This window comes from Oryctolagus cuniculus, chromosome 20 (genome assembly GCF_964237555.1).
Source record: "Oryctolagus cuniculus chromosome 20, mOryCun1.1, whole genome shotgun sequence".
In the NCBI taxonomy this organism is placed as follows: Eukaryota; Metazoa; Chordata; class Mammalia; order Lagomorpha; family Leporidae; genus Oryctolagus; species Oryctolagus cuniculus.
Genome location: NC_091451.1, coordinates 21171676 through 21197542, shown reverse-complemented (window position 1 = coordinate 21197542; position 25867 = coordinate 21171676). Strand labels below are relative to the sequence as shown.

The 25867-nt window shown below is 46.2% G+C and overlaps 2 protein-coding genes and 1 long non-coding RNA gene across 5 annotated transcripts in view; 2 read left to right on the top strand and 1 right to left on the bottom strand.

Annotated features, from left to right (window-relative positions):
- The window catches only part of TMED10 (transmembrane p24 trafficking protein 10), a 44737-nt gene extending 31843 nt beyond the window's left edge, over positions 1-12894 (top strand). The window contains exons 4-5 of one of the 2 annotated variants that reach the window (XM_008271895.4): positions 8208-8334; positions 9578-12894. In XM_008271895.4, coding sequence (XP_008270117.1) covers positions 8208-8334; positions 9578-9699 — 249 coding nt within the window. In that variant the 3' untranslated portion in view covers positions 9700-12894. The remainder of the gene's footprint in view (positions 1-8207; positions 8335-9577) is intronic. The other variant, NM_001082408.1, reaches the window with a different exon arrangement.
- A 3684-nt stretch (positions 12895-16578) lies between these two features.
- On the bottom strand, positions 16579-17232 carry LOC138847225 (uncharacterized). Its single transcript, XR_011384932.1, has 2 exons — positions 17115-17232; positions 16579-16731 (listed from the first exon to the last, which is right to left on the bottom strand). It is a non-coding gene; the product is annotated as an uncharacterized lncRNA (long non-coding RNA).
- A 188-nt stretch (positions 17233-17420) lies between these two features.
- NEK9 (NIMA related kinase 9) overlaps positions 17421-25867 on the top strand; it is a 42388-nt gene continuing 33941 nt past the window's right edge. The window contains exons 1-5 of one of the 2 annotated variants that reach the window (XM_002719640.5): positions 17421-17803; positions 21480-21657; positions 23268-23323; positions 23863-23933; positions 25434-25539. In XM_002719640.5, the coding sequence (XP_002719686.1) occupies positions 17585-17803; positions 21480-21657; positions 23268-23323; positions 23863-23933; positions 25434-25539 (630 nt within the window). In that variant the 5' untranslated portion in view covers positions 17421-17584. The remainder of the gene's footprint in view (positions 17804-21479; positions 21658-23267; positions 23324-23862; positions 23934-25433; positions 25540-25867) is intronic. The other variant, XM_017349386.3, reaches the window with a different exon arrangement.

Genomic DNA, 25867 nt, shown 5'->3' with positions numbered 1-25867 from the left:
CCCCCTATACCACAGCGCCAGACCCCCCAAGTCCCTTTCTTAACACCGACTGAGTGACATGACAGGTAGAGCACCTGACACAAAGTTGGGGAGTTCAGTAGGTTTCAGCTCCTTTCTCCCTCTGTTCTGGAAGCGCCAGATGGCTGTGGATCATCCTAAACTGCACTTAGCCCTTAGAGTACCAGTGGCATCTGCACTTGTTTTGGCACCCGGTTCATCCTTTTGCACCTTTGGGAAGAGGCCTGTGACTCAGACATCTCCCACCCCCGGGGCACGTGGCTTTGTCCTGGATGCAGGTCTGTGTCTACCTTGCCTGTGTTAGTCTAGATGGTCTTCGCACTGACCGCTGCGCTCCTGGTGTTTGCAGGGCAGTGGAGGAGGGCACAGAACGGCACACTAACCTGCGTGAGTTTGGCTTCGCTGTAGAAGCTTCTCACCGGGGGCTTGATACGCCACTCAGAAAAGCATCTAGAGATTCTCCAGAGGCTGGATCCTCACCTGTGGCTTAAGAAACGGTATTTTAGTTGACACCTTTCCCTGGTGTGGTTACATACCAGGGGATTTCAGAAAGTTCATGGAAAAATGGAATTAAAAACTAAATTTATTTTGGTACCAAAAAAATTGACATCTGTGTTTAATTTTTTCATAGTAAGTGTTTTCCATGAACTTTTTGAAGACTCAGAAATTTGGCTCTTTTGAACAAGGCATAGAATGTTACAAGTGTTCACTATGCATCAGGAGTTAGAACTATACAAAATATAGTTTGAATTTCCTCAGCGGCCAAGTTAATGTGCAGAAAAAGGATAGAAGTCCAAACAGTTTGTGAATGTGACAGTGTATGATTGAGAGCTGTGCTGTCAGGGGGAGGGGGTGCCTCCTACAGATCTTTAGGGAAGAAGGGGTCGGTGTAGACACCAGTGGTGGAGAGGAGGCCTCGTCGTTAAGGTAGGATTGTGGGACAGGGCATGTGTGCTTTGGAAGTCAGAGGTTCCATCCACACTGATTTTAGAGCTGGGCTTTCTAGTTTTGTTTTGTTTTTAATGATTTATTTATTTATTTATTTGAAAAGCAGAGATCCTCCATCTGCTGGGTCACTCACTCCTCAAATGGCCACAACAGTCAACGCTTGCCCAGGCTGAAGCCAAGAACCAAGAAGTCCATCTAGGTCTCCCACGTGGGTGCAGGGCCCAAGCACTTGGGCCATCCTCTTCTGCTTTCCCAGGTGCATTAGCAGGGAGCAGGATCGGAAGAGGAGCAGCCGGGACTGAGCTGTGGCAGGCGGTAGCTACTAGTTTCAATGTTGAGTACATACTTTGATGACCCTAATGTAGAAAGCTGCTAATATTGATCTGCCACCCTAAGGGCTGAGTCACCTTATGAAATCTTTAGTTTCCTCATTTGTAAAAGGAGGGGCTCATTGTAAAATGAAGGCCTTGTAGCTCAAACATCCTTTGTTATTTAACAGCTGCCTGTAACATATTGGGGGCATGGCGCCCCCTAGTGGAGAGCCTGTGGTACTCATTCCTCAAACTGTTGGCAAAGCACACCTCATGCTATGCAGTAATAAGCTAGACAAATTCTGGTCATTCTTCATAATCTGTGTGTAATTTACCTCTTTTAACAGATACTTTGAGCACTAAATCAGTTGTTTAGAGGACAGGGATGGCCTGTAGGAATTTTGATACCAAAGTGTTCTTGTTAGCTTTTTGTTTTGTGGTAGGAAGTCTTGATTCTGATAGCCATTGGATGCTTGTGGAAAGGATAGCCAGTGGAAAGGATCCTTTTTTTTTTTTTTTATTTTTAAAGATTTATTTATTTGAGGCTGGCGCTGTGGCTCAATAGGCTAATCCTCCGCCTTGCAGCGCCGGCACACCAGGTTCTAGTCCCGGTCGGGGCGCCGGATTCTGTCCCGGTTGCCCCTCTTCCAGGCCAGCTCTCTGCTGTGGCCAGGGAGTGCAGTGGAGGATGGCCCAAGTGCTTGGGCCCTGCCCCCGCATGGGAGACCAGGAGAAGCACCTGGCTCCTGCCTTCAGATCAGCGCGATGCACCGGCCGCAGCGTGCTGGCCGCGGCAGCTATTGGAGGCTGAACCAACGGCAAAAGGAAGACCTTTCTCTCTGTCTCTCTCTCTGACTGTCCACTCTGCCTGTCCAAAAAAAAAAAAAAAAAGATTTATTTATTTGAAAGGCAGAGTTACAGAGAGGCAGAGAGAGAAAGGTGCTGGTCACAACAGCCGGCGCTGCACCAATCCAAAGCCAGGAGCCAGGAGCATCTTCTGGGTCTCCCACATGAGTGCAGGGGCCCAAGGACTTGGGCCATCTTCTACTGCTTTCCCAGACCGCTGCAGAGAGCTGGATTGGAAATGGAGCAGCCGGGTCTTGAACCAGCACTCATATGGGATGCCAGCTCCTCAAGCCAGGGTGTTAACCCACTGTGCCACAGCGCCAGCCCCAAGGATCTTTGCTTTTTTTTTTTTTTTTTTTTGGACAGCTCTCTGCTATGGCCTGGGAAAGCAGCGGAAGATGGCCCAAGTCCTTGGGCCCCTGACAGTGAGAGAAAGGTCTTCCTTCTGTTGGTTCACCCCCCAAATGACATAGTGGTGCACTGCGCCAATCCAAAGCCAGGAGCCAGGTGCTTCCTTCTGGTCTCCCGTGCTGGTGCAGGGCCCAAGCACTTGGGCCATCCTCCACTGCCCTCCCGGGCCACAGCAGAGAGCTGGACTGGAAGAGGAGCAACCAGGACTAGAACCCAGGGTGCTGGCGCCACAGGCAGAGGATTAGCCCAGTGAGCTGCAGTGCCGGCCGGATCTTCACTTTATTTTAAGATTTTACTCTGTTGCCTCCAAAAGTTGTAGTAATAGCAATGGAAAGTCTACGAAGTTTATTGGTCTGACAAACTAGACAACTTAGCCAGTTCCTCGTGGCCTAACATAGCTTGTTCGCTTACCTCTGATTAAGGAAAATCTTGCTGTAGTTATCTGGTTTTCTTCATCTTTTTGTCGTAGCCACAGAAGTGTACACTCAGACTGGATTCCAGTTCTAGTTCCAGCAAGCTATGAGACTTTGGGCAAGTTGTTAAATTATCTCCAAGCCTTATTTTCTCATCCAGAAAACTTCGTGTTAATAACATACACGCTATTTGGTTATAAGGATTAAATGGGATTATGATGCAAAGCACCATATTCTGAGCAGAGGCTAATAGGTCTGGGTCGTATTCTACTACCTTTTCTGTCCTCTCCCCAGTTTCCCTTCAGCCTGATTTGGACCCTTTTATGTGTTCATTTGTTTATCTTCCATCTCCCTCTGTGTGCGTAAGCATACACACCCTCTGCACTAGCTGCTGGCATCCCTGCCCACTGCTGTCCGTACTGCGCACGGCCTGCCCCTTCCTCCCTCCTTGTTTTGGGTTGGAACCAGTCAGCCTTGCATGTCCTTCTCCACCACCTCCTGCAGTCCTGCTGCCCTAGGAGACACCTTGCCCACTTCTTGTGACGCTTTCTGTTACCCTCCAGCGAGGCTTAGTCTCTCACTCCTTGCCTGCATTCCTGCCTTTAATGTGTATCTTTGTGGTGAAGGGTAATACATGTGCCTTACCTTATGGTCATCGCTTTATACGGGAGCCTCTCCACCAGACGAACTTAGCCTGACCTATTCTGGTGCCTTGCAGATATAAATGCTCAAAAAAACAAAAAAACAACAAAAAAAAAACTTAGAGTCTTAATTTTTTTTTTTTTAATGAAACAAAAGCCGTCCACATTTGTTGGGAACGATACGGTCGTGCAGTCTGACCAACTCTGAGTTCTTCCTGGACGCTGCTTGGCCCCGAGTTCTCCATATGCATGGTGCCCACGTGCCCTTCTCCCCCTCCATCCTCACGTGTCAGTCACTGTCCTCTGTGTCTTCTTGATGCATTGTCAGTTTTGGACTCGTTGTGGCAGTTTCCTTTTATAACCAAGCGGTTCTGCAGTTATGGGTCCCTCCTCTGCCTCCCCTCGACCATTTGTTTTCTGCACAAAATTACCTCCTCCCCCACCCCCCGCAACACCTAACACAACTTTTCTTTTTTAATTAGATAACAGGAATTAATTTCTCTCAGATAGGGGGTCCAGTTCCAAGCTCGCGTCGCCATCACAGCCGGGTTCTGGTGACGGCCTCTTCTGGATTGTAGGAGCTGCTGTGAGAACAGAGAATTCTCTTTCTCCATACCAGTTCATTCCTCAGTCACTCAGAGCCTGCTCAGCGGGTGGTGTTCCTTGAGTCCCTTCAAGTATTATTTTAATTCCTAGGTTTAGATGAAATGTAGTAGTCACGATTGTTATTCCCCATTGAGTATCGTGGTATATTGCGTGGTTGAATGGCAAGCTGATTTTCAATATTGTTTTCATCTCTTGGGACTATTTTTTTAAGTCTTATAGATTTTAAATTAATATCAGAATTAAAGGTAGTTATTAATATCAGAATTAAAGGTAGTTATTAGGCAAAGGTTTTTTTTTTTTTTTTGGAAATGAGATCTACATCTCACTAGTGAAAGTCTGAAAGGTATCTCAAGAGATTTTTTTATCCCACTAATAATTTCCTGAATGAAGGGTGGAATTCAGCAGATTTTATTGAGATAAAATCGACTTGAATTCAGCAGATTTTATTGAGATAAAATCGACTTGAATTCAGCAGATTTTATTGAGATAAAATCGACTTGAATTCAGCAGATTTTATTGAGATAAAATCAACTTGAATTCAGCAGATTTTATTGAGATAAAATCTACTTGAAAGATAAGAATTGGAACGATGGTTGTGTATAGAGCCTAGACTAGCATCTGCATAAGAAAAAGGATTAGGGGTCGGAACTGTAGCATAGCTGCTTAAGCTGCTGCCTGCAGTGTCTGCATCCCATATGGGTGCCAGTTCGAGTCCCGGCTGTTCCACTTTTGATTCAGCTCCCTAATGGCCTGGGAAAGCAGCGGAAAATGGTCCAAGTCCTTGGGCCCCTGCACCCATGTGGGAGACCTGGAAGAAACTCCTGTCTCCTGGCTTCAGTCTGGGGAGTGAACCAGCAGACAGGAGAAAAAGTGTGATTTTTTTTTTAAGGGGGGAGGGGGACTGAGGAGTTAGTGATTACGGAAGTAAATGATCTGGAATCCTAGCCTTGTGCAGTGTTGTTAGGAAGAATGAAATGAATCCCAGGCACTGGTCTTTGTGGAAAGAGCTCATTAAATGAAAAAGGACCCGGTATTGAGGCACAGCAGGTTAAGCTGCCGCCTCCCATACCAGCATCCCATGTGAGCGCCACTTATTTGAAAGGCAGAGTACAGAAATGGAGGGAGAGAGAGTGAATGAGATATCCTCCATCTGCTGGTTCACTCCCCAAATGGCTGGGGCTAGACCAGGCCGAAATCAGGAGTCTGGAACCCCATCCAGATCTCCCAAATGGGTGGGTGGGGGGGCCAAGAACTTGAGCCATCACCCACTGCTCTCCCAGGTGCATTAGCAGGGAGCTGGATCAGAAGCAGAGCAGCAAGGACTTGACCTGGAGCTCGGATACGCTCACAGCAGCTCCAGGGATCCAGAAGAAGCCCTCACCAGATCCTGACCATAAAGGCAACCTGATCTTGGAACTCGACTCTCGTATTTGTAGGCCATGGTTTACCCCACTACACAGTGCCAGCCCCTGGGCTTTGGGTTTTTATCTGAGTAGTACAACTTTTGAGCAGAACATACTTATGTGTTGCTTGTGCAATTAAAAGAATACTGAAAAAGGATTGGGGATGGGTTAGATCCCACCATCTTTTGGCACTTTAGACCCTTGGGCTGTTGTGTAACACCCCTGCCATGGCAGGGCAGGGGCAGTTAGAGTCTTCAAAGTAATTTTTTTTTTTAATATTACTTTGAGCTGACAGAGGCTCAGCCAGAGTTTCACTTCCAGTGCCTTTTGCAAGCCTCTGTGTAGGGAGTCTTAAGTCATTTGCCTCTTAGAAGTTTCCTGCCGTTGCCTGTATACTCTCTCATTCAGGAAGCTTAGGAGGGGAAGTTGAGAGCAGGAGGGAAGACGTTAAAGAGACCACAGTTCAGCTTGTTATGTGTCTCTGGTATTCTTTTTCCCTGGGGAATCTATTTGTTCTGCAGCTCTGAAATCAGTTAACAGATACAGTCCGAGTTAACAGCAAAGTGCAGGGCACTCAGCGGGGAAAGTCAGCTGGATGTGTTAGCCCCTGATTAAATCTTATATCCAAATAAAATTTTTTTTAAGGTTTACTTATTTATTTGAAAGGCAGAGTTATAGAGAGAGAGGAAAGAGACAGAGAGAGAGCAAGGTCTTCCATCCACTGGTTTACTACCTAAATGGCTGCAATGGCCAGAGCTGGGCCAATCCAAAGCCAGGAGCCAGGAGCTTCTTCCGGGTCTCCCACATGGGTGCAGGAGTCCAAGCACTTGGGCCATCTTCTGCTGCCTTCCCAGGCACATTAGCAGGAGCTGGATCAGAAGTGGAGCAGCCAGGACCGGAACTGGTGCCCATATGGATACCAGCACCGCAGGTAGAGGCTTTACCTGCTACACACAGTGCCAGCCCCAGATAAACTGTTTTGTAACTGCCAGTCACACCATTAGCTCCTGCCAACATTTTAGAAATGTAAGAAAATATACACATGGTGAACGAAAATCCAGGAGTACCGTCACAAATCTATCACCAATTTTTATGTACTTTAAATATACACTTAATTTTTATATCCCTATTTTAATAGCAGTCTCTAGTTTTTATTTATTTATTTAGAGAGGCAGAGGCAGAAAGAGAGAGAGGGAGAGAGGTCTTCCATCTGCAGGTTCACTCCCCAGTTGGCTGCAGTGGCCAGAGCTGTGATGATCCAAAGCCAGGAGCTTCCTCCGGGTCTCCCACATGGATGCAGGGGCCCAAGGACTTGGGCCACCTTCTACTGCTTTTCCAGGCCACAGAAGAGAGCTGGATCAGAAGTGAAGCAGCCAAGACTCAAACTGGCGCCCAAATGGGATGCCAGCACTGCAGGCAGTGGCTTTACCTGCTGCGCCACAGCGCTGGCCCCTAGTTTTATTTTGAATAACTTATCTTGCTTTCACACATTTAGCCAAGAGTATGCATAAGCAAAGAGAACATGAAAATCCCCCTTCCAGTCTTCCTGTTTATCCTTTGTTACTGTTGCTATTCACCAGAGAGGAAGAAAAGGAATGGTGAATTGAAGAGAAGTGTAGAGTTGTGAAGACATAGTAGTGTACATAGGGAGACGGGGCAGTTGCAGAAAGAGAATTATTTAAGAATTCCTTATGTGTGAAAAAGAGCATGAATATGTAGATGTTTGGAGATTTGGAAGGCTCTGGTGGTTTAGCCCATCTTAAAGCAGTCATGGTCTAAGAGTGATACTGAACACCAGAATAATGAAATCCTCGCAAGTGTGATGTGCGTCTCTAGTTAATAGAAACTGTTGGTCAAGATCAACGAAAGGAAGACAGTTGATTTCTCTTGCACCTGTCATTCTTTAGCATATAAGGAAATCCGTGGAGTCTTCTTTTGATAGCTGACTGCGTCATTTGGAGAAGTAAAAACAAAGGACAAAATTTTAAGTGTAGGCCTGTGCCACAGCTCACTAGGCTAATCCTCCGCCTGCGGCGCCGGCACTCCAGGTTCTAGTCCCAGTCGGGGCGCCGGATTCTGTCCCGGTTGCTCCTCTTCCTGTCCAGCTCTCTGCTGTGGCCCGGGAGTTCAGTGGAGGATGGCCCAAGTGCTTGGGCCCTGCACCCACATGGGAGACCGGGAGAAGCACCTGGCTCCTGGCTACAGATCAGTGTGGTGCGCTGGCCGCAGCGCGCCGGCCACAGCGGCCATTGGAGAGTGAACCAACGGCAAAAGGAAGACCTTTCTCTCTGTCTCTCTCTCTCTCCCACTGTCCACTCTGCCTGTCAAAAAAAAAAAAAAAGAAAAAGAAAGAAAATCTTCAGAACGTAGTGCAGCTTACTTTCCAGCCTGCTACAGTACTTCTCAAGAGGCTTTAATGAAAATTACAGTGGAAAAAAGCTCACATGGAAATAGTTTGTAGGGCAAAAAGGACAACCAAATTTTAGTGTATGTTGGAATTAGCGACACAGACAAGTTAAATCTGGCAAAGCTTTAAAAAGACTCCTGTGCTGCCTGTGCTGGCCAGAGGGTTTTTCCAGGGATTGAGTTTCTCATTTCTTTGTTTTCCAGATTGCAAAAGTTGAGAAGCTGAAGCCGCTGGAGGTGGAGCTGCGGCGGCTAGAAGACCTTTCCGAATCCATCGTTAATGACTTCGCTTACATGAAGAAGCGAGAGGAGGAGATGCGGGACACCAACGGTGAGGAGGGGCAGGTCTTGTTTGCCAATAAGCCACACAGGCCCGGGCTTCCCCAGACTTCAAATTCCAGTGCACCCTTTGCCCATTTCACAAAAGTGAGATGTGTGGAAAGAAAAGTGTTTTTGCTTTGATGATATAGCTGCTAAAGGGAAAGGAGCCTTGGTAGATTTTCAGAATAGAAATTTCTACCATGATACACACTTGACCTTATCTTCAGTTTAGAGCATTTCAAATTGATAGCACTAATCTTTGCAATCTCTAACATATATGGGATAGTGAACTTTTCATTTTTCAAAAGATTAATATACTGGGGCCAGCACTGTGGCATAGCGGGTAAAACTGCCACCTGCAGTGCTGGCATCCTATATGGGCACTGGGTCGAGTCCTGACTGCTCCACTTCTGATCCAGCTCTGTGCTATGGCCTGGGAAAGCAGTGGAAAATGGCCCAAGTGCTGGGCCCCTGCACCCATGAGAGAGACCCAGAAGAAGCTCCTGGCTCCTGACTTCAGATTCACCCAGCTTTGGCCATTGTGGCCATCTGGGGAGTGAACCAGTGGATGGAAGACTTTTCTGTCTGTCTGTCTGTCTGTCTCTCTCTCTCTCTCTCTCTGCCTCTGCCTCTCTGTAACTCTGCCTTTCAAATAAATGAATAAATCTTTAAAAAAGAAAAAAGAAAAAAAAAAGCAGAGCATCTGGGACCCAAACCAATACTCTGATAGTGGACGCATTGCAAGTGGCAGCTTAACCTGCTGTGCCACAGTGCTGTCCCCTTAACTTCGTTTTTAATAAATGTTTTTAAATTTTTATACTTTATTTTCATTGTATTTGAAAGGCAGAGACACACAGATAGAGATCTTCTGTCCGCTGGCTCATTCCCCAAATACCCGCAGCAGCCAGGGCTGGGCCAATACAAAGCCCGAACCTGGAACTCAGCCCAAGGCTCCTGCATGGGCAGGAGGGACACACGTACTTGAGCCATCACCTACTGAATCCTGGCTTGCACACACATAAGCAGGAAGTGGAGTAGCCAGGACTCGCCAGGCACTCTATTCCCAAGCACCAAAATGGGTACCCCTGAAGTTTTTTGTTTGTTCTTTGTTTTTTTTTTGTTTTGTTTTTAAATTCTCTGAACTCCTACTGTTAGGCCTGGGAACTGGGTGAAGTTCATTGTCTCTTCCCCTAATTGCTGAAGCAGCCCAGGCAACTAGCCCTTCACATTCACAATGCTTTTGTTTTCTGTAGAGTCAACAAACACTCGGGTCTTGTACTTCAGCATCTTTTCGATGTTCTGCCTCATCGGACTAGCCACCTGGCAGGTCTTCTATCTGCGTCGCTTCTTCAAGGCCAAGAAGTTGATTGAATAATGAGGTGCAGTCTCCTCCCACCTTGGATCTCAGCCAGCAGAACATCGCTGGGACGTGCCTGGCCTAAGGCATCCTACCGCCAGCACCACCAAGGCACGTCGGAGTACCACCTACAACCTACAAGTCAATGAGGGACTTCTTTTTAACTTGGTAGGATTTGGACTCATTTTGCAACAATAGGACTATTCTTAGAGTCACCTAAGACAAAAAATAGGGGTTACCTAGATGATGCCAAAGCCAGCATTTGCACTGGGTTTCCTCGTGTGATCTGTTCGAACCATTTTCTTTCCCTTTCCCACTCACTCACCAGCTTGGGCTCCCACACCAGTTCTTTTATGAAGATTTGTATGACCACATGAAACCTGTTTCATTCTCATTGTCCCCTCAGGTTTCTTTGCAAAAATACCCTTCCCTTTCTTATGGCCCTTAGCTGAAATGTTTACGTGGCTTCTCATGATATCCGTTCGTAATTTTATGTCTCTCCAAAGGGACATGGATGTGACACCTCATAAAAGAGAGCTTTGACCTGTAGATAACTCTGAAAGGAAATTTCATTTCAGACAATTAAAATATTTGTGTTCAGCTGCTTGAGCTTTTTTCGTGTGTGTGTGTGTGTTTAGTCCTATGCAGCTTTATCACACATGTCGGTTCATGTGACCAACATTGCGATAAACAGTTCCATCACACGGTTCCCTTGTGCCTCCCCTTTGTAGCCGCAGCCACCTCCCTCCCTGACCCAGCCTCTGGCTACCATCTGTTCTCCATCTCTCAGACAAATGAAATCATACAGAATGTATCCTTTTGAGATTGATTTTTCTTTGACCCAGCACATTCTCTAAAAATCCATCTGAGTTGTTCCATGTCTCAGTAACTTGTTCCCTTTTTTTGCTGAGTAATGTTCCCTGGTGTGAATGGACCGTGGTTTGTTTAACTTTAACCCACTGTAGACATGGATTGTTTTCAGGTTTTGGCCCTTATTAATAAAGTTCCTGTGAACACTGATGCACAGCCTTTTATAATTTTCATTTCTCTGGGAAAAATGCCCATAAGGGCAATGGCTAGGTTGTATGATAAGCACACATTTATTTTGATAAGAAAACTGTCCTGCTCTTTTTCCAGAGTGGTTGTAACATCATTTTATGCAATGAGTGACTGATCCACTTTGTCCACCATCATCACTAGCATTTAGTAGTCTTCCTTTTTTTTTTTTTTTTTTTTAACTTTTGGATAGGCTTGTGTAAACGATGTCTTCATGTCTTCTCATGGTTTTGACTTGCATTTTCCTACTGGCTAATGATGCTGAACATCTTTTCAAGTGCTTTTTTGCAACCCATATATCCTCTTCATTGAAAAATATTTGTCCCATTTCTAATTAGATCATTTGTTCTTTTTACATCATTGAGTTTTGAGAGTTCCTCATATATCCTGGATATATATATATATATATATATATGTCCTGTATCAGGTATGTAGTTGTTTTGGTTTTTAGTATAATTTCTACCATGGAAAAAGAAGTAAAATTTATTAACTCTTTACATGGCCAGTCACCAATTCCTGTCCTGTGTGTTCTTCCTAAAGAGTTAAGACATATGAGGTGTAGACTAGACATCTAGGAAGGTCATGAAGAGAGTAAACACTTGAAAATACATGTTAGGAAAGCCAAGAGTCATTGTGGGGGTATGAGGTGCCCAAAGGCCAATGGTGATGTAAATAAAGGAAAACAAATGAGCATGTTCATAAACAGCTCAGAAAAATGCCACTTGGAATCTTTCCTATAGCTCCCAGCAAGGTAGGTAGGAGTCTGTTCTTTCTGTAATTTCTTTTTTCATTTTAATTTTTTGTTTATTTTCATCTTATTTGATGAGACAGATGGAGAGAGCCCTTCCATTCATGGGTTCACTGCCCAAATTCCTGCAACAACCAGGGCTGGGCAGGATCCCAGAACTCACCCCAGGTCTCCCATGTGGGTGTTAGGAACCCAACTTCTTGAGCCATCATTTGCTGCCTCCCCGGGGTTCACACCAGCAGAAAGCTGGATGGGTAACAGAGTAGCCTGGACTCAAACCAAGCACTCTGATATGGGATGCGGGCTTCCCAAGGGACAACCTAACCACTGCACCAAATGCCCGCCCCACAATCACTTTTTAACACTGCTGTTACAGGCCTTGTCTAATTACAGGGGCAAGAATGAAAGGATTTAGGCCATGTAGTTTGCTGCGGAGATGAAGAAAATTGGAGTTATCAGAGAACATGTTGTGTTGATCAGGATAAAGTACAAAGGTAGAACAGGGAGTGAGCTGTTAAAAATCTCAGGCTATTTATCCTGTTAATGTTCCAGCTAGTACAAACCCAGAAGCCTTTTTTTCTTCCTTCGTATGTTCCTCTTATGCGGCATAAAAGTGGTTCTCTGCAGCTTGTGCAACATTGCCATCTGCTGTTAAGAATGATTCAGTACTGCTGCAGAGCTTGGCAGTGGATGCCTTGCCATAGAGGCAGCAGATACTGAGAAAGTCTATCTTACTACATATACTACACGACAGAGCCTGCATCCCAGTAGGGAAAAGAAAAACACATGTATGGGTTAAGATCCATCCTTCGACTTTTAAATGTGAAATTCCATTCTGTTCCATTAGCTTAACAAGACAGTCTCACTTATTTCTGATAGGTGCCTTTCCCTTTTTTAATGAGTAGTGAAAGCCACTGTTGGTTATGGTCTTCTGCTCTGACAGAATGTCCGAGAAGGTAGGAGAAGAGTGTGATGTTTTTGTCCCTAAGTGTGACTCTTTTAAGTTTTGTGGAAATCCTTTCACATCCCTTCCTTTTACTCATGCCAAAACTACCAACTCAGACATAGTGCTTTTTATTTAAAAGTTGATATTATAGCTTGACGTTATCTTGAAAGTAAAAAGTATTTGCTTTTGGCAAAAGGCTAGTCCAAGAGCAAATCGGCTTCAAAGACAGGGATGTTACCTGCTTTCCTCCATCACTCAGCATAATTTTCAAAATGGTCTGTGAAACATAAATGAGAATGATGTAGTTCAATTTTGTTATACCATTGTCATGAACCCCTGTCATAAAGCCATTTTTCTATTTGTTTAATGGAAAGAGGCATGTGGGATTTATACAGCTTGACTTATAAGTGTTGGATCGGGGATTTTTGTGTAAATTTTCTCAAATAAAGGCTAGCAGAAACCATTTAATGTGTATTTTTCAGTTACTCTTGAGTACCTTTGTCTGGATTGGCAGTAAGTCCTACCACGTTCCTTAGATTAAAAGTATGACAACCCCTGATGAATTAGAGGAAAAATGTGTCCTTAATTTACTCCAGATGGATGATTATGTGAGACAGAATTTGTTATATTATAACCTTGTTGAAATTTTGTTATTTTATTTGAAAAGCAGAGAGAGACAAGGACAGAGACAGACATAGAAAGATCTTCCCTCTGTTGCTTCACTCCCTAAATACCCCCAACAGCCAAGTTTTGGCCAAGCCAAAGCCAAGTCTGCCATGTGGTCAGCAGGGACGCAAGTACTCAAGCCATCATCTGCTCCCTTCCTAGGGTGCAGTAGGAGGAGCCTGGATCACAAGCAGAGCTAGGACTGGCACTTGATGTGGAATGCGGACATCCCAAGTGGCAGTCTTAACCACTGCCCAGCCCTTAATTACATGTCCTTGAACTAAGAATCCTTAATTATAGAGAACCTAACAGGGCTCCATAAGCTAGGCACTCTCTACTGGAAACTGCTATTAGAGTTTTTTTTTCCAAAGAGACTTGTCTTACTCTCCATTCCTAAAGCCCCCCTCTCAGTTTAGAACCCCTGGAGACTTGCTTTTTTGGAGACCATTTTCTCCTTTCCTTTAACCTACAGTTGAACATTTTTCGCAAAACCTCTTTGCAAGAGGCAGCATGAAGTGCCCTGCACGTTCACTGGCTGGCCTGCAGTGCGTGCTCCACCTTCAGTCCCACTTGCCAGTGAACCCATCACCTGTAAAGTAGCAGTTCCCAAGAACGGAATATAAATGTTTTGACACCAAAAACATTTTCTCATTGATGTTTTCCTTTTAGAAAACAATCAATTCAGCAAAACAGGTGAATGGAATAGCCTCACTGGTATCCTGAAAAACTTGTGAAAATGGTAACATGTTTTGTAAGTTTTTCAGTCTGTACAGTAGTGTCCCAGATAAGGCAAGCCATATGAAATTAATTTTAATATATTTAATACATCAATTTATTGTTTCAACATAATCAATGTAAAATGATTAACAAGATCCTTTACTTTAAAAAAAAATGTTATTTATTTGAAAGGCTAAGTTAGAGAGGGGAGAGAGTTTTTTTTTCCCCCATCCATTGGTTTACTCCCTATATGACCGCAACAGCTGGGGCTTGGCCAAGCAGGAGCCAGGAGCCAGGAGCCAGGAGCTCCATCCTGATCTCCCCTGTGGGTGGAAGCAGCTCAGTTATTTGGGCCAACTTGTTATGCCTTTTGTGGTACACTGGCTGGGAGTTGAAACAGAAGTGGAATAGTTGGGACTCGAACCAGGGCTCATATGGGATGCTAGGATTGTAGGCATTAGCTCAGCCCACTGAGCCACAGAGTTGGCCCCTTTTTGTCATGTAAGAATCCAGCGCATGTTACAGGACAGCCCGGGGACATTCAGACCAGCTACAGTTCAAGTGTTCAGGGGCTACATCTAGTCAGTGGCTACTGTAGCAGATGGGGAAGGTAGCTTGGCCTGATCTTTGGTATTCTTTAATCTTCACGGTAACTCTGGTTCCTGGGAGTCTGCATTCACCAATTGGGAATGCCTGTAATACAGCATTCTAATAGTCACTTGTTAAAAATGAAATGTGGAGATAATAGTCTTTTTGTTGTTGTTAAAGGTTTACTCATTGACTTCAAAGGCAGAATTACTGAGAGAAAGATCTTCCATCCATCTTCCCCAAATGGCTGCATCCGCCAGGGCTGGGCCAGGCCCAAGCCAGAAGCCTGGAACCATCCAGGTCTCCCACGTGGGTGTTAGGGGCCCAAGTACTTGAACTATTCTTTGCTGCTTTCCCAGGTACATTAGCAGGGATCATAAGTGGAACAGCCAGGACTTGAATCGGCGTCCATAAGGGATGCTGGTGTCACATGCGGCAGCTTAACCCACTAAGACACAATGCTAGCCCAATAGTCCATTTTTGAACAACAGTACTGTGAAAATAGGTTATATCTTTTAGAATAAATGTCTTGATATTTCTGGGCTTATAAATATTCAAAGGTCAATAATTTAATTTCAGTTATATCTAATATAAAGAAGAATTTGACATGAGTGTTTCTGGTTTGTATTCTCAAGATACACATGGACATTTATCTGTTGAGTTTATGGGAGCTATACAGTAGAACTAAATCTATATCCAGTTTTTCATTGCAAAGATGCCAGAAAAATGAATTTTTGAGCCTCACTTAAACCCATCCAGCTTCTCTGAATGAAAATCAACACTTCTGGGGCCAACACTGGGGCGCAGCGGGTTAATGCCCTGGCCTGAGGCGCCGGCATCCCATATGGGCGCCAGTTCTAGTCCCAGCTGCTCCTCTTCTGATCCAGCTCTCTGCTATGGCCTGGGAGGGCAGTGGAGGATGGCCCAAGTCCTTGGGCCCCTGCACCCACATGGGAGACCCGGAGGAAGCTCCTGGCTCCTGGCTTTGGATCAGCACAGCTCCGGCCATTGCAGCCATCTGGTGAGTGAACCAGCGGATGGAAGACCTCTCTCTCTGTCTCTACCTCTTTCTGTAACTCTGTCTTTCAAATAAATAAAATCTTTTAAAAAAAAACAACACTTCTGATTTTGATTTTTTTTCCATTCTTTCAACCCAAAACACCATTTATTGTGCACCTATATGGTGAACAGAATCAAAAGTTAACAGAGTAACAACCGGGACTAGAATCCGGTGTGCCGGTGCCGCAAGGCGGAGGATTAGCCTAGTGAGCAGCGGCGCCGGCCCAGTCTTACCTTTAGTGTTTTACCCCATTCTACCAAATCTGTCTTCTTCCTATATTTTGCTGTCCATGTCTTGTTTTATACATACCCCAACAACCAAATCGCAACTGGTCGGAGTTCTAAATACTTCTGAGTTGGCTCCCCCCAACCCCCACTTTCATTTACCTGAAGGTGGGGGGGGATCTCCCATATGCTGGTTCACTCCCTAAATGCTTATAACAGACAGGGCAGGGCCAGACCAGAGGCAGGAGGGAACGCAGAACTCCATCCAGGTCTCCCGTGTGGGTAGCAGGGAACCAACTACCTGGGCCATGAACTTCTGCCTCCCAGGATGCATTAGCAGGGATCTGGATCACAAGCAGAGGTGCTGGGACTTGAACCAGAACTCAGATACAGAATGCGGGTGTCCCCGGCAGCGGCTTCACCTGCTCTACCACAAAGCTCACTCCAGGTGCGTTCCTTACACATGCACCTCTTCTCAGGGTATAAATTGCCCCCAGGATTTGTCCTCCACAGGGCCATCAGAGTTCTTTGTAACATTGAATTTTGGGCGGCGCCGCGGCTCACTAGGCTAATCCTCCGCCTTGCGGCCGGCACACCAGGTTCTAGTCCCGGTCGGGGTGCCGGATTCTGTCCCGGTTGCCCCTCTTCCAGGCCAGCTCTCTGCTGTGGCCCGGGAGTGCAGTGGAGGATGGCCCAAGTGCTTGGGCCCTGCACCCCATGGGAGACCAGGAGAAGCACCTGGCTCCTGGCTTCGGATCAGCGCGATGCGCCGGCCGCAGCGCGCCGGCCGTGGCGGCCATTGGAGGGTGAACCAACGGCAAAGGAAGACCTTTCTCTCTGTCTCTCTCTCTCACTGTCCACTCTGCCTGTAAAAAAAAAAAAAGCTTTGTGAACATCATCTAGAACTTCCCCCATACACTCCCCTGATCCTCAAAACCTCAAACCTGAGGCCCTGCTCCCGCCACGTGGCTTTCTCCTGGCCCCACATCTTTCCCTTCCACGGCTCCGAAGCCAGACTGAAGTCACCCCGCGTAACCTCATGTTTCTGTAAAATGGGAACAGAAGTGAGGATTAGGTGGCGTCATACACAGAAGCACCCTCGGCACGATGCCCAGAGCAGAACACCCAGCAGATGCTGCCCGCTGTCCCTGCGCGGTGGGTCCCAGGGCCACAGCCTGACTGTGGAAACCAGGCTTGCAGGAGGGAAGCTTCCCACGGGGGCAGGACGGCCAGGTGCGCAGCCGGGCAAAAACGCACCGGCGAATGCCGAATCTGGCCAAAGAGGAGGGGAAGAAGAGGGTCGGGAGACTCCACTTAAAATAGTTTGAGAGCTGGAACGGAAGAGGGAGCTCTGGGAGAAAGAACCGGGCGCACAAACTGGCTACCGGGCCAATATTTGAGCTTGTTATAACGCCTCTCGGTACTCACTGCAAGCTTTCTAATCCTTGCCAACCCTGCAGGAACCGGCTCCCCAGTCACCACTCCGGGGACAGGGCTGCCGCCAAGATGGACCCCAACGACCTCTGTGGGGGCTGGCCAGTGGCAGGGTGCCGTGGGAACGGCCCACACGCTCAGCACGGCGTCCCACCGCTGACGCCTTTGCCCGCGCGTGGGCCCTTCGCTGCCCTGCGGCCCCCCGCGCGGCGCCTCACTTCTCCCGCTGTTCCCGAGGGCGGGAAGCCTCGGCCGCCGGATTCATCGAGTGGGCAAACGAAGGCGGAGAAACCGCCGGCCGGGGCCGGAAGCACCGAGAACTGCTTCCGGGTCAGGGGGCAGGAGCCACCATGGAGCCTTGCGGGGCTGCGAGGCTGACGGAGCCGCGGGCCGGCGTCTGAAGCGACCGCGGGCAGCGCCGCCGGGGACACGCAGGCTGGTGCCGGAGGCCCGCGGCCGCCGCCATGTCGGTTCTGGGCGAGTACGAGCGACACTGCGATTCCATCAACTCGGACTTTGGGAGCGAGTCCGGGGGTGGCGGGGAGCCGAGCGCGGGGCCCAGCGCCAGTGCGGGGCCGCGAGCCGGCGGCGGCGCGGCGGAGCAGGAGGAGCTGCACTACATCCCCATCCGCATCCTGGGCCGCGGCGCCTTCGGGGAGGCCACGCTGTACCGCCGCACCGAGGTAGCGGCCTGCGCTCCGGCCGCCGCCGGGCCGCCCAGCCCCTGCTTCCCCGCCCCGGCTTCCCCCGCGTCGCGCCTCGCCCTCGCTCAGTGTGCAGGCGCCCGCAGGGCATGCGTCTCGGTCTCCACCGCTTTCCACTCAGCTGCACTAGGAATTAGCGAGCTCACTGCTGTTCCTGCCTGGGCGTTTTTAGTTTAACGCGGGGCGCTGACCAAGTCCGTGAATCATCCTTGAACCTTCTTTTCCCCATCTGTAAAATGGACCCAGCGATAACTGCTTTAAAAATCCTTTCTTTCCGCCACCCCCCAAAGATTATTTTGAGAGTCAGACGAAAGTGCTTTGCAGAGTGACCTCCGATTGTGAGCTTTTGCAAAAACTTCCTTCCTGTCACTCCGTAGAGCTCTCCAAGGCCGAGGTGGGGAGGAGGGGCGTAGCTTCAAAACACCCACCCCAGTAGCCACTCCACTGGCTTTGCCATTCTTCAGTACAGAAGTGTGCACGCTGTTGGGCTTTTTCTTGATCGTTGGTTAGATGGTCATATGTTGGTTTCTTCAGTGTTTATTTTGCAACACTTCTACCCGGCAAATACTTTATGGTGTATTCTAAGCTGCTGGCCTTTACTCTTGCGGGAGACAAGGACTCTTGAGAACCTGGATAATCTCCCCTCTCCCCTCTCCCCGTCCACATTTTCACACTTGCAGATCCTGGGGAGAAATGCAGGGGTCACTGACTCCCAAGTAGAGAAGGTACACTTCTCTACACCCCTGCATTGCTGATGCTGCCTCCAAAAGCTAAACCGAATTGAGTTTGCCAAGTCCTCAAAGTCTAGCTTTGGGATAAGTATTTAACGAAGACTTGTTGGGATTGCTGAAGGTGATTCATCAGCTGGTGAGCCACCCGCGGTTCTGGTGTGTGTGCCACGCCAGCAGACACTGAAAGGTGGAGGAGAGATGATTTAAGAGAATATTTTGGGTGTGTGGTGGTGTGTTTTTTTTTTTGGGGGGGGGGGGAGAGGGTGGGAGTTTTCAGAGACAAATAGAGAAAGCTCCCCAAATGCCTGCAATTGCTGGGGTTGGGCCCTGTGGAAACCCAGAGCCTGGAGCTCAGCCCAGCCTCCCTTGTGAGAGGCAGGGGCCCCTGCCATCGCCGACTGTTGCCTCCCAGGGCCTGCATCAGCAGGAAGCCAGAATCCTGCCAGAGGCAGGTGTTGAACCCTGGCGCTCTGATAAGGGATATGAGCTTCTCAACCGCCAAGGCCAAGCACCCACACCTCACATGTTCTTTTATCCTAATGCCACATTGATAGATGATGTTGGCGTTACTAGTATTGTTATTCTTAGTAATTGCTTTTCTTTTTGTCACTCGAGAGAGGGGATGAGTGTTGGTATTCCTGTTTTTTCACTGGAGAAACTCAGAATTTTTAAGTGACTTGCCCACTTTGATCAGAAGTGAATCGTGGACTAGAACTAGAGTCTTCATGCTGTCAAACTTGATTAAGTTTGCTTTGATTTAAATTTGTTTATTCCCCCAAATTGCATAGTATTACCCTATCCCCAATATTTTATTAGATCTGAATTTATCAAGTTAATATGAAGACACTTAAATGAAGGTCCTTCAAAATGTTTGTGGAAAATAGAATTTAAAAATAAGTTTATTTTGGTACCAAAAAGATTGACTTTTTCAGATTTTTTTTTTTTTAAGATTTGTTTATTTGAAAGAGTGGCAGAAAGAGAGATCTTCCATGTGCGGCTTCACTCCCCAAATGGCCGCTACAGCCAGAGCTGGGCTAAACCAAAGCCAGAAGCCCAGAACTCCATCCTGGCCTCCCACAAGTGCTTGGCCCATCATCTGCTGCCTTCCTGGATGCCTTAGCAGGAAGCTGGATCTGAAACAGAATTACTGGGACTCAAACTGGTGCTCTGATGTGGGAGGCTGGTGTCGCCAGCACTGGCTTAACCCACTGCATTACAACGCTGGCCCCTAAAGATAGGTCTTAATAATACACATTTGCATTAACTTTTTGCAGCTACTTCATATGCGTGGATTTCAAATTTTTTTAAGATTTATTTCTTTTATTAGAAAGGCAGAGTTAGGGAGAGCCAGATCTTTGGTCTGCTGGTTCACTCCCCAGTTGGCCACAATGGCCAGGGCTGGGCCACGCTGAAGCCAAGAACCAGGAGCTTCTTCCAGGTCTCCCACGTGGGTGCAGGAGCCCAAGCACTTGAGCCATCCCCTACTGCTTTCCCAGGCCATTGCAAGGAGCTGGATTGGAAGTGGAGAAGCTGTGGGATGCCAGCACCACAAGCAGAAGTTTACCCTACTAATGCCACAGTGATGGCCCCTGGATTTTAATTTTTTTTGCATCAAAATAAATCTACCTTTTAATTCCATTTCCCATAAACTTTTTGATATAGTTGCATATATTTCTCTCTAGAAGACCAGTTAGCCGTTTTAGTAAACAAATAGCATTTAAGTTGCATATGTATGTAAGTGCAAAAAAAATGGACAGATATCATTGTGGAGGCTGAAGGGTAAAAATTAAGGTAATGGTTGCATTGAGTCGATGAACAGTGCCAAGAAAGTTTTAAAGGCCTGCTGGGGCATTCAGAAGAATGAGGAGAGATGTGTAGGTGTTTGCTCCTGGGCTGTGGAGCTGTGTCAAGTGAAGAATTGGAGATGTTCTAAAAGCAAGTAGACTTTGAGAGCTGCAGGTGGGTTTGCAAGAGTTGAGGACAGTGGGATACTTATTACCCATGTGATAAATTAGAAAGTTGCAAAGTGGTATATAACTTTCTTACCTATGTAGGGTAAATGAAAATCACTAAAGAAGTCTAAATACAAAATTAGAGGCAAGGTTTTTTGTTTGTTTGTTTGTTTTAAAATTTATTTATTTGAGAGGCAGAAGCAGAGAGAGGTCTTCCATTCACTGGTTTATTCCCCAAATGCCAAATGGCCACAATGGCTGGAGCTTAACCAATCTGAAGTCAGGAGCTTCTTCTGGGTCTCCCACATGGGTGCAGAGGCCCAAGGTCTTGGGCCATATTCTGCTTTCCCATGCCATAGCGGAGAGCTGGATCAGAAGTGGAGCAGCCAGGACTTGAACCGGCACCCATTTGGGATGCCGGCACTGCAGGCAGCAGCTGTGTTGCTGTGGATTTGTTTCTGGGAGGAGGAACGTGGTGGGGGCAAGAGGCACAGAGTTACCACACAGACCCCGGGAGTCGGTCAACACAGCTGTACCCGTTCCACCACAGTGCTGGCCCTGGAGGCAAGATAGTGAACATTTTTTCAAGAAGTGGTGGTCAACTGTAGCTAACCACTTTCCAGTCTCTGCCTCTGCCCTGCCACGTGCCTTGTCATGACTAGCAATCTGTCACTGTGTTCCTCAATAGGATTTTTGTTCTGCCTTCATCCCATATTCTACCTGAAAGTGACATCATGAAATTAAGTGTGGCAGCAACATGACTATGTCTTAATGCTTTACTTTTCCTGGGCCTGCAGTACATTACAGGACTCGATTGTATGCAGAATCTTTCAGGTGCATTTAAAGGAAAAAACAGAAGGAATCCGTTTCTGCCCCTCTCAGAAGTTTTCTTTCTAGGCTGAGAGATCCAGGTGTGGAGCCATTCACTGTTGGGCAAGAGGAAAGCCCAACACCTCTGTTCCTGTGTTGTAGGATGACTCACTGGTTGTGTGGAAGGAAGTGGATTTGACACGACTGTCTGAGAAGGAGCGTCGTGACGCCTTGAATGAGATTGTCATCCTGGCGCTGCTGCAGCACGACAACATTATTGCCTACTACAATCACTTTATGGACAACACCACCCTGCTGATTGAGCTGGAATACTGTAATGGTAAAGTAGAACGCAGTGGGACTTCCTCCGGCAGGACTGTTAGGCTCATACTTGACCTTGAAGGGGGAGAGCAGAAGAAAAGGCACACACGAAGATTTCAACCTTTATGTGGAGTTCTCCACTTTAAAGAAGTAATCTAGGCCTCAGGAGTGATAGCAGAACGAGGGCAGGGGTTTTCCCCTCATACCTACCTTGGCCTTTGTGATTACAGCACCATCTTCAAATTATTTCTGCTGTTGGATGTTACATTTATTTTTCAGGGTTTCTTCCTCATGAAATGACATTAGTTAGCCATTAGAATATGGTGTGGCTTGGCACCATTTGATACATTATTTAGTGAACTCTCAGAGCTCATTAAATGTACATGTATTTATAGTGACTTCAGCTAAAACCAACCAAAAAGTAGTCTAAAGATCATAACTGAATGAAAGTAAAGCTTGGCCTTATTTCTGTGGCCTCTGATTTCTTTTGGCCATTTTGTACGGAAGCCTAGTTAAGAAAATAGACACTGAACCCGCATCCCAAGTTTCGCTACTTTCTAGTGCTATAACCTTGGGCAAAAACCTTCTATGTGCCCCATCTTAAAATGAGTGTTGAAGACACTACCTACCTTCTAGGGCTGTTGTATTAAACGAATATGTGAAGCTCATAGCCTAGTGCTTGGTTCGTAGCAAGTGTTCAATCAATGCTGTACTTGCTGTTGTCTTTGTTACACAAGAGAATGCACAGAGCCCTTTCATGAGCTGCATGCTAAACAGGTCCCAGCGTAGTCTGCACTTGAACTGCTTACCTAGACAGCTGTGTATCGTGATTGCTTTGGGTACCCGTGAGCCCTAACTATGTGAATTATATAAGAAAATTTTGAAATAGCAGACGCTTTACACAGTTAACTTCCTTTATGTGTAGAAGGAACTAGAACAAATGATACATTTATTAGAACTCTTGAGTTTCTAAATTGCAAGGGAAGAGAAGCTGTAAAAACTGAGCCAGGGCTAAAGTGTAAATTTAGTTGCTGATATAAAGTAAGATGAACCATCATCATTTGCAACCCATATTACTTGATAATCTTTCCTCCAGAGGAAAGATTAGCAAAGGTAGAAATCATTGGAAATAATCTGTGGGTGAACCCTGGATTTGGGGAAAACTTCACTGTGAAGTAGAAAAAAAAATGGTTGATAGGCACCCTGTGAGTTCAGAACATTGACTCACAGGTGTAACCCAGACACTGTAGCAGTCACAGTGGGGAAATTGTACAAAAACGGTGCAGATTCTTCTAGAGAGAGTTCTAGGAAAGAAAATCATCTGATTTGGAAGATACTTCGCTGATTGGGGTACTACAGGAATAGTCCTTATTCTCATCTTTTAAAAATGTCATTCTTCCCATCTTTGTATTGAGCCTGCTGTGTGAGGGGAGAATCTTGGAAGAGTATTTCTGTTCTAGTCCTTGAGAGACAGGAAGTTTTGTCCCCACCTGAAAAGCCAAGAGGAGTAGTTTCCTTTGGAGAGGAAGCAGAGTCCCTCCTTGGCTGTGTCACCTTTAAAACCCTCTTAGATGAGGAGGCACACTCTCATCTCCGTACGCTGTTCCAACCTGTCTCGTTTCATTGCAGGAGGGAACCTGTATGACAAAATCCTTCGTCAGAAGGACAAGCTGTTTGAAGAGGAGGTAATTCATGTTTCTGTGGCAGGAAGCTAGAATCGTCGTGTTGCAATTCTTGCATTCTGTTTCTGTATTTACTCTTCCAACAATGAAGAGTGTTTTTTTCCTTTTGTTCAGACTCCTTGCAGGCTCTGATTGGTATTCATGAGAGAGGAAACCTCTAACAAGGAAGCTGTCTATAGCTGCTTCCTAAGCGTTTTACCTCCACATCATGATTCTCTGTGGGCTTTCTTTCCTGATTCTATTTCTGCATACTGGTATGCCCAGTTTTCTATACCTTTGCGTTCTTCCTGGGTTTCTTTCCACAAGTCTGCTTCACCATCCTATATTTTATAATGACATTGGAACTATTTTATGGTGATGTGCCTTTTTCTACCCCTACCACTTTCATTTGCCTACTCAAAACCTACAAGCAAGAAATGTCAAGTCATGTTGGATCATAACCTCTGGCTGTGGTGTCCTGTGTGTGTGTGTGTGTGTGTGTGTGTGTGTGTGTAAATGGCGCTTTTTATTTCTGATCAGATGCAATTGATTTGTCTCTGCAGATGGTAGTGTGGTACCTATTTCAGATTGTTTCGGCAGTGAGCTGTATCCATAAAGCTGGAATCCTTCATAGGTAATGAGTGAAAATATTGATGAAATGGGTTCCCTGCCGCCAGTCCTATCCCAGGTCCCTCCTAGTGGCACATTTATTTTCTTGATGAAGCAGCTGAGGTTTTTCCATTGATATACTTAGGAGAGGAAAGAGTGAGTAATGAAGGAGACTATCTTCACTTACTGAGTTTAAGCTGTATTTGATCCAGGAAGAGTCTTTCCTTGATTGCCAAGTAATGCTGCTTTGAGACTTTTAGAAGGTGCCCTGAGAAATTGTATTAGTTTGATTGGGATTCATAGAAAATGTTTTTCTCTGAACAATAAACATTGGCAATTGTTTTTAATTCTACAATCGAGTTCTTTTAATTTAAATAAAAGCCTATTCATGTTGTACAATTGTACGATTTCACCAGCTCTTTGAAGGAAAAAAAAACAGGTTGCCATTCATTTCTAAGTATAGAAGAGAACCATTATAAGATTACTTCCACACTATTGCCCCCCTCCCCTATTTTTTGCGAGAGAAAGAGCAAGGTCCTATCCCATAGTTCGCTCCTTGAATGCTTACAACGGCCACAGGAGCCAAAACTTGGAACCAAAAGCTCGGTCTAGGTCTCTCACATGGGTGGCAGGATCCCAGCTACCTGAGCCGTCACTGCTGCTTCCCAGGGTGTAGGTTAGCAGGAAACTGGAATTGGGAGCTGAAGCTGGGTATCAAACCCAGGCACTCCCAGGTGGGACTGTGACATCCAGTGGCTTAACTGTTAGGCCAAACACCCCATTTTGTACCCTTCTTAAGTGAGTCATTGACCATTGCCAAGGATTAATTCTAATACACTAAGGTGTTTGGTTTTTCTTTTTGAGTTGTTCATACTGTTACTTCTTGATACTTACTGAATGGTTACTGTCGTATGTTGTTGCTTTCTTTTTAAAAGTAAAGTATATTGTTATGATTCATATCAATCAGTGAGGAAGCCAGAGCATGAGCAGGCCGACTCTGTTATTTTACATGCCATCAGTTCATCTGTAGAGAAAGACAGGGGCTGTATTTAGGTGTTCTAAGCAGCCTAGTTGTGTTGTTGCGGAGACACACAGCCTCTCCTGCCTCAACAAATTATTTGAAGCTGACACCACCCAAGTATTAAGTTGCTTTAATATCACCTAATTCAAGCCCACGTGGCAGTTGACAAGGTAGTGCCCTGCACAGGAACTGTTGCGTGGAGCACCATCTTGTCATCTGACGCCGCCAGCTTTTCCTGCTGGAATCAGTGGTGTGGGAGACAGTGCTGTGCTGGGGAGCTCTGGAGGATGAAGTTAATTCTCTGCCCCGACTCCCTGAATCCCCACTGTAACGTGTGTCTGAAAGTGATCATCACGGCCTGGGCCGTTTGGGATTCTACAGCAGAACCTGCGCAGTGGTAGCACACTCGTTTGTGTTCTGCACTGATTCCGGGTGGGTGGGTGGGTGGGGGATGAGAGAAAGCAATGGTCTATGTGGGCTTCATTGGCAGCATCTTTTTTGCAGAGATATAAAGACATTAAATATTTTTCTGACCAAGGCAAACCTGATCAAACTTGGAGATTATGGCCTAGCAAAGAAACTTAATTCTGAGTATTCCATGGCTGAAACGGTATGTGTTGCCCTTGTTTTTTGGTTTTTGTTTGTTTTGCTTTTCTTTTCTAGCACCATGAGATTTAACTGTACCCTTTAAATCTTGCATGCTCTTCCCAATATTCCTGCAAGTTCTCCACATTTTTAATGCAAATCTGCAGAAGTCTTTCTGGGGTTCATTAGCAGGGTCAGATGTTCTTTCCAGGGTCATTGTCCACATCACAGCTTTGACCCCATAACCCTTTCTTTTTTTCTTTATTTTTTTTTTTTTGAAGATTTATTTATTTATTTGAAAATCAGAGTTACACAGAGGCAGAGAGAGAGAGGTCTTCCATCCGCTGGTTCAT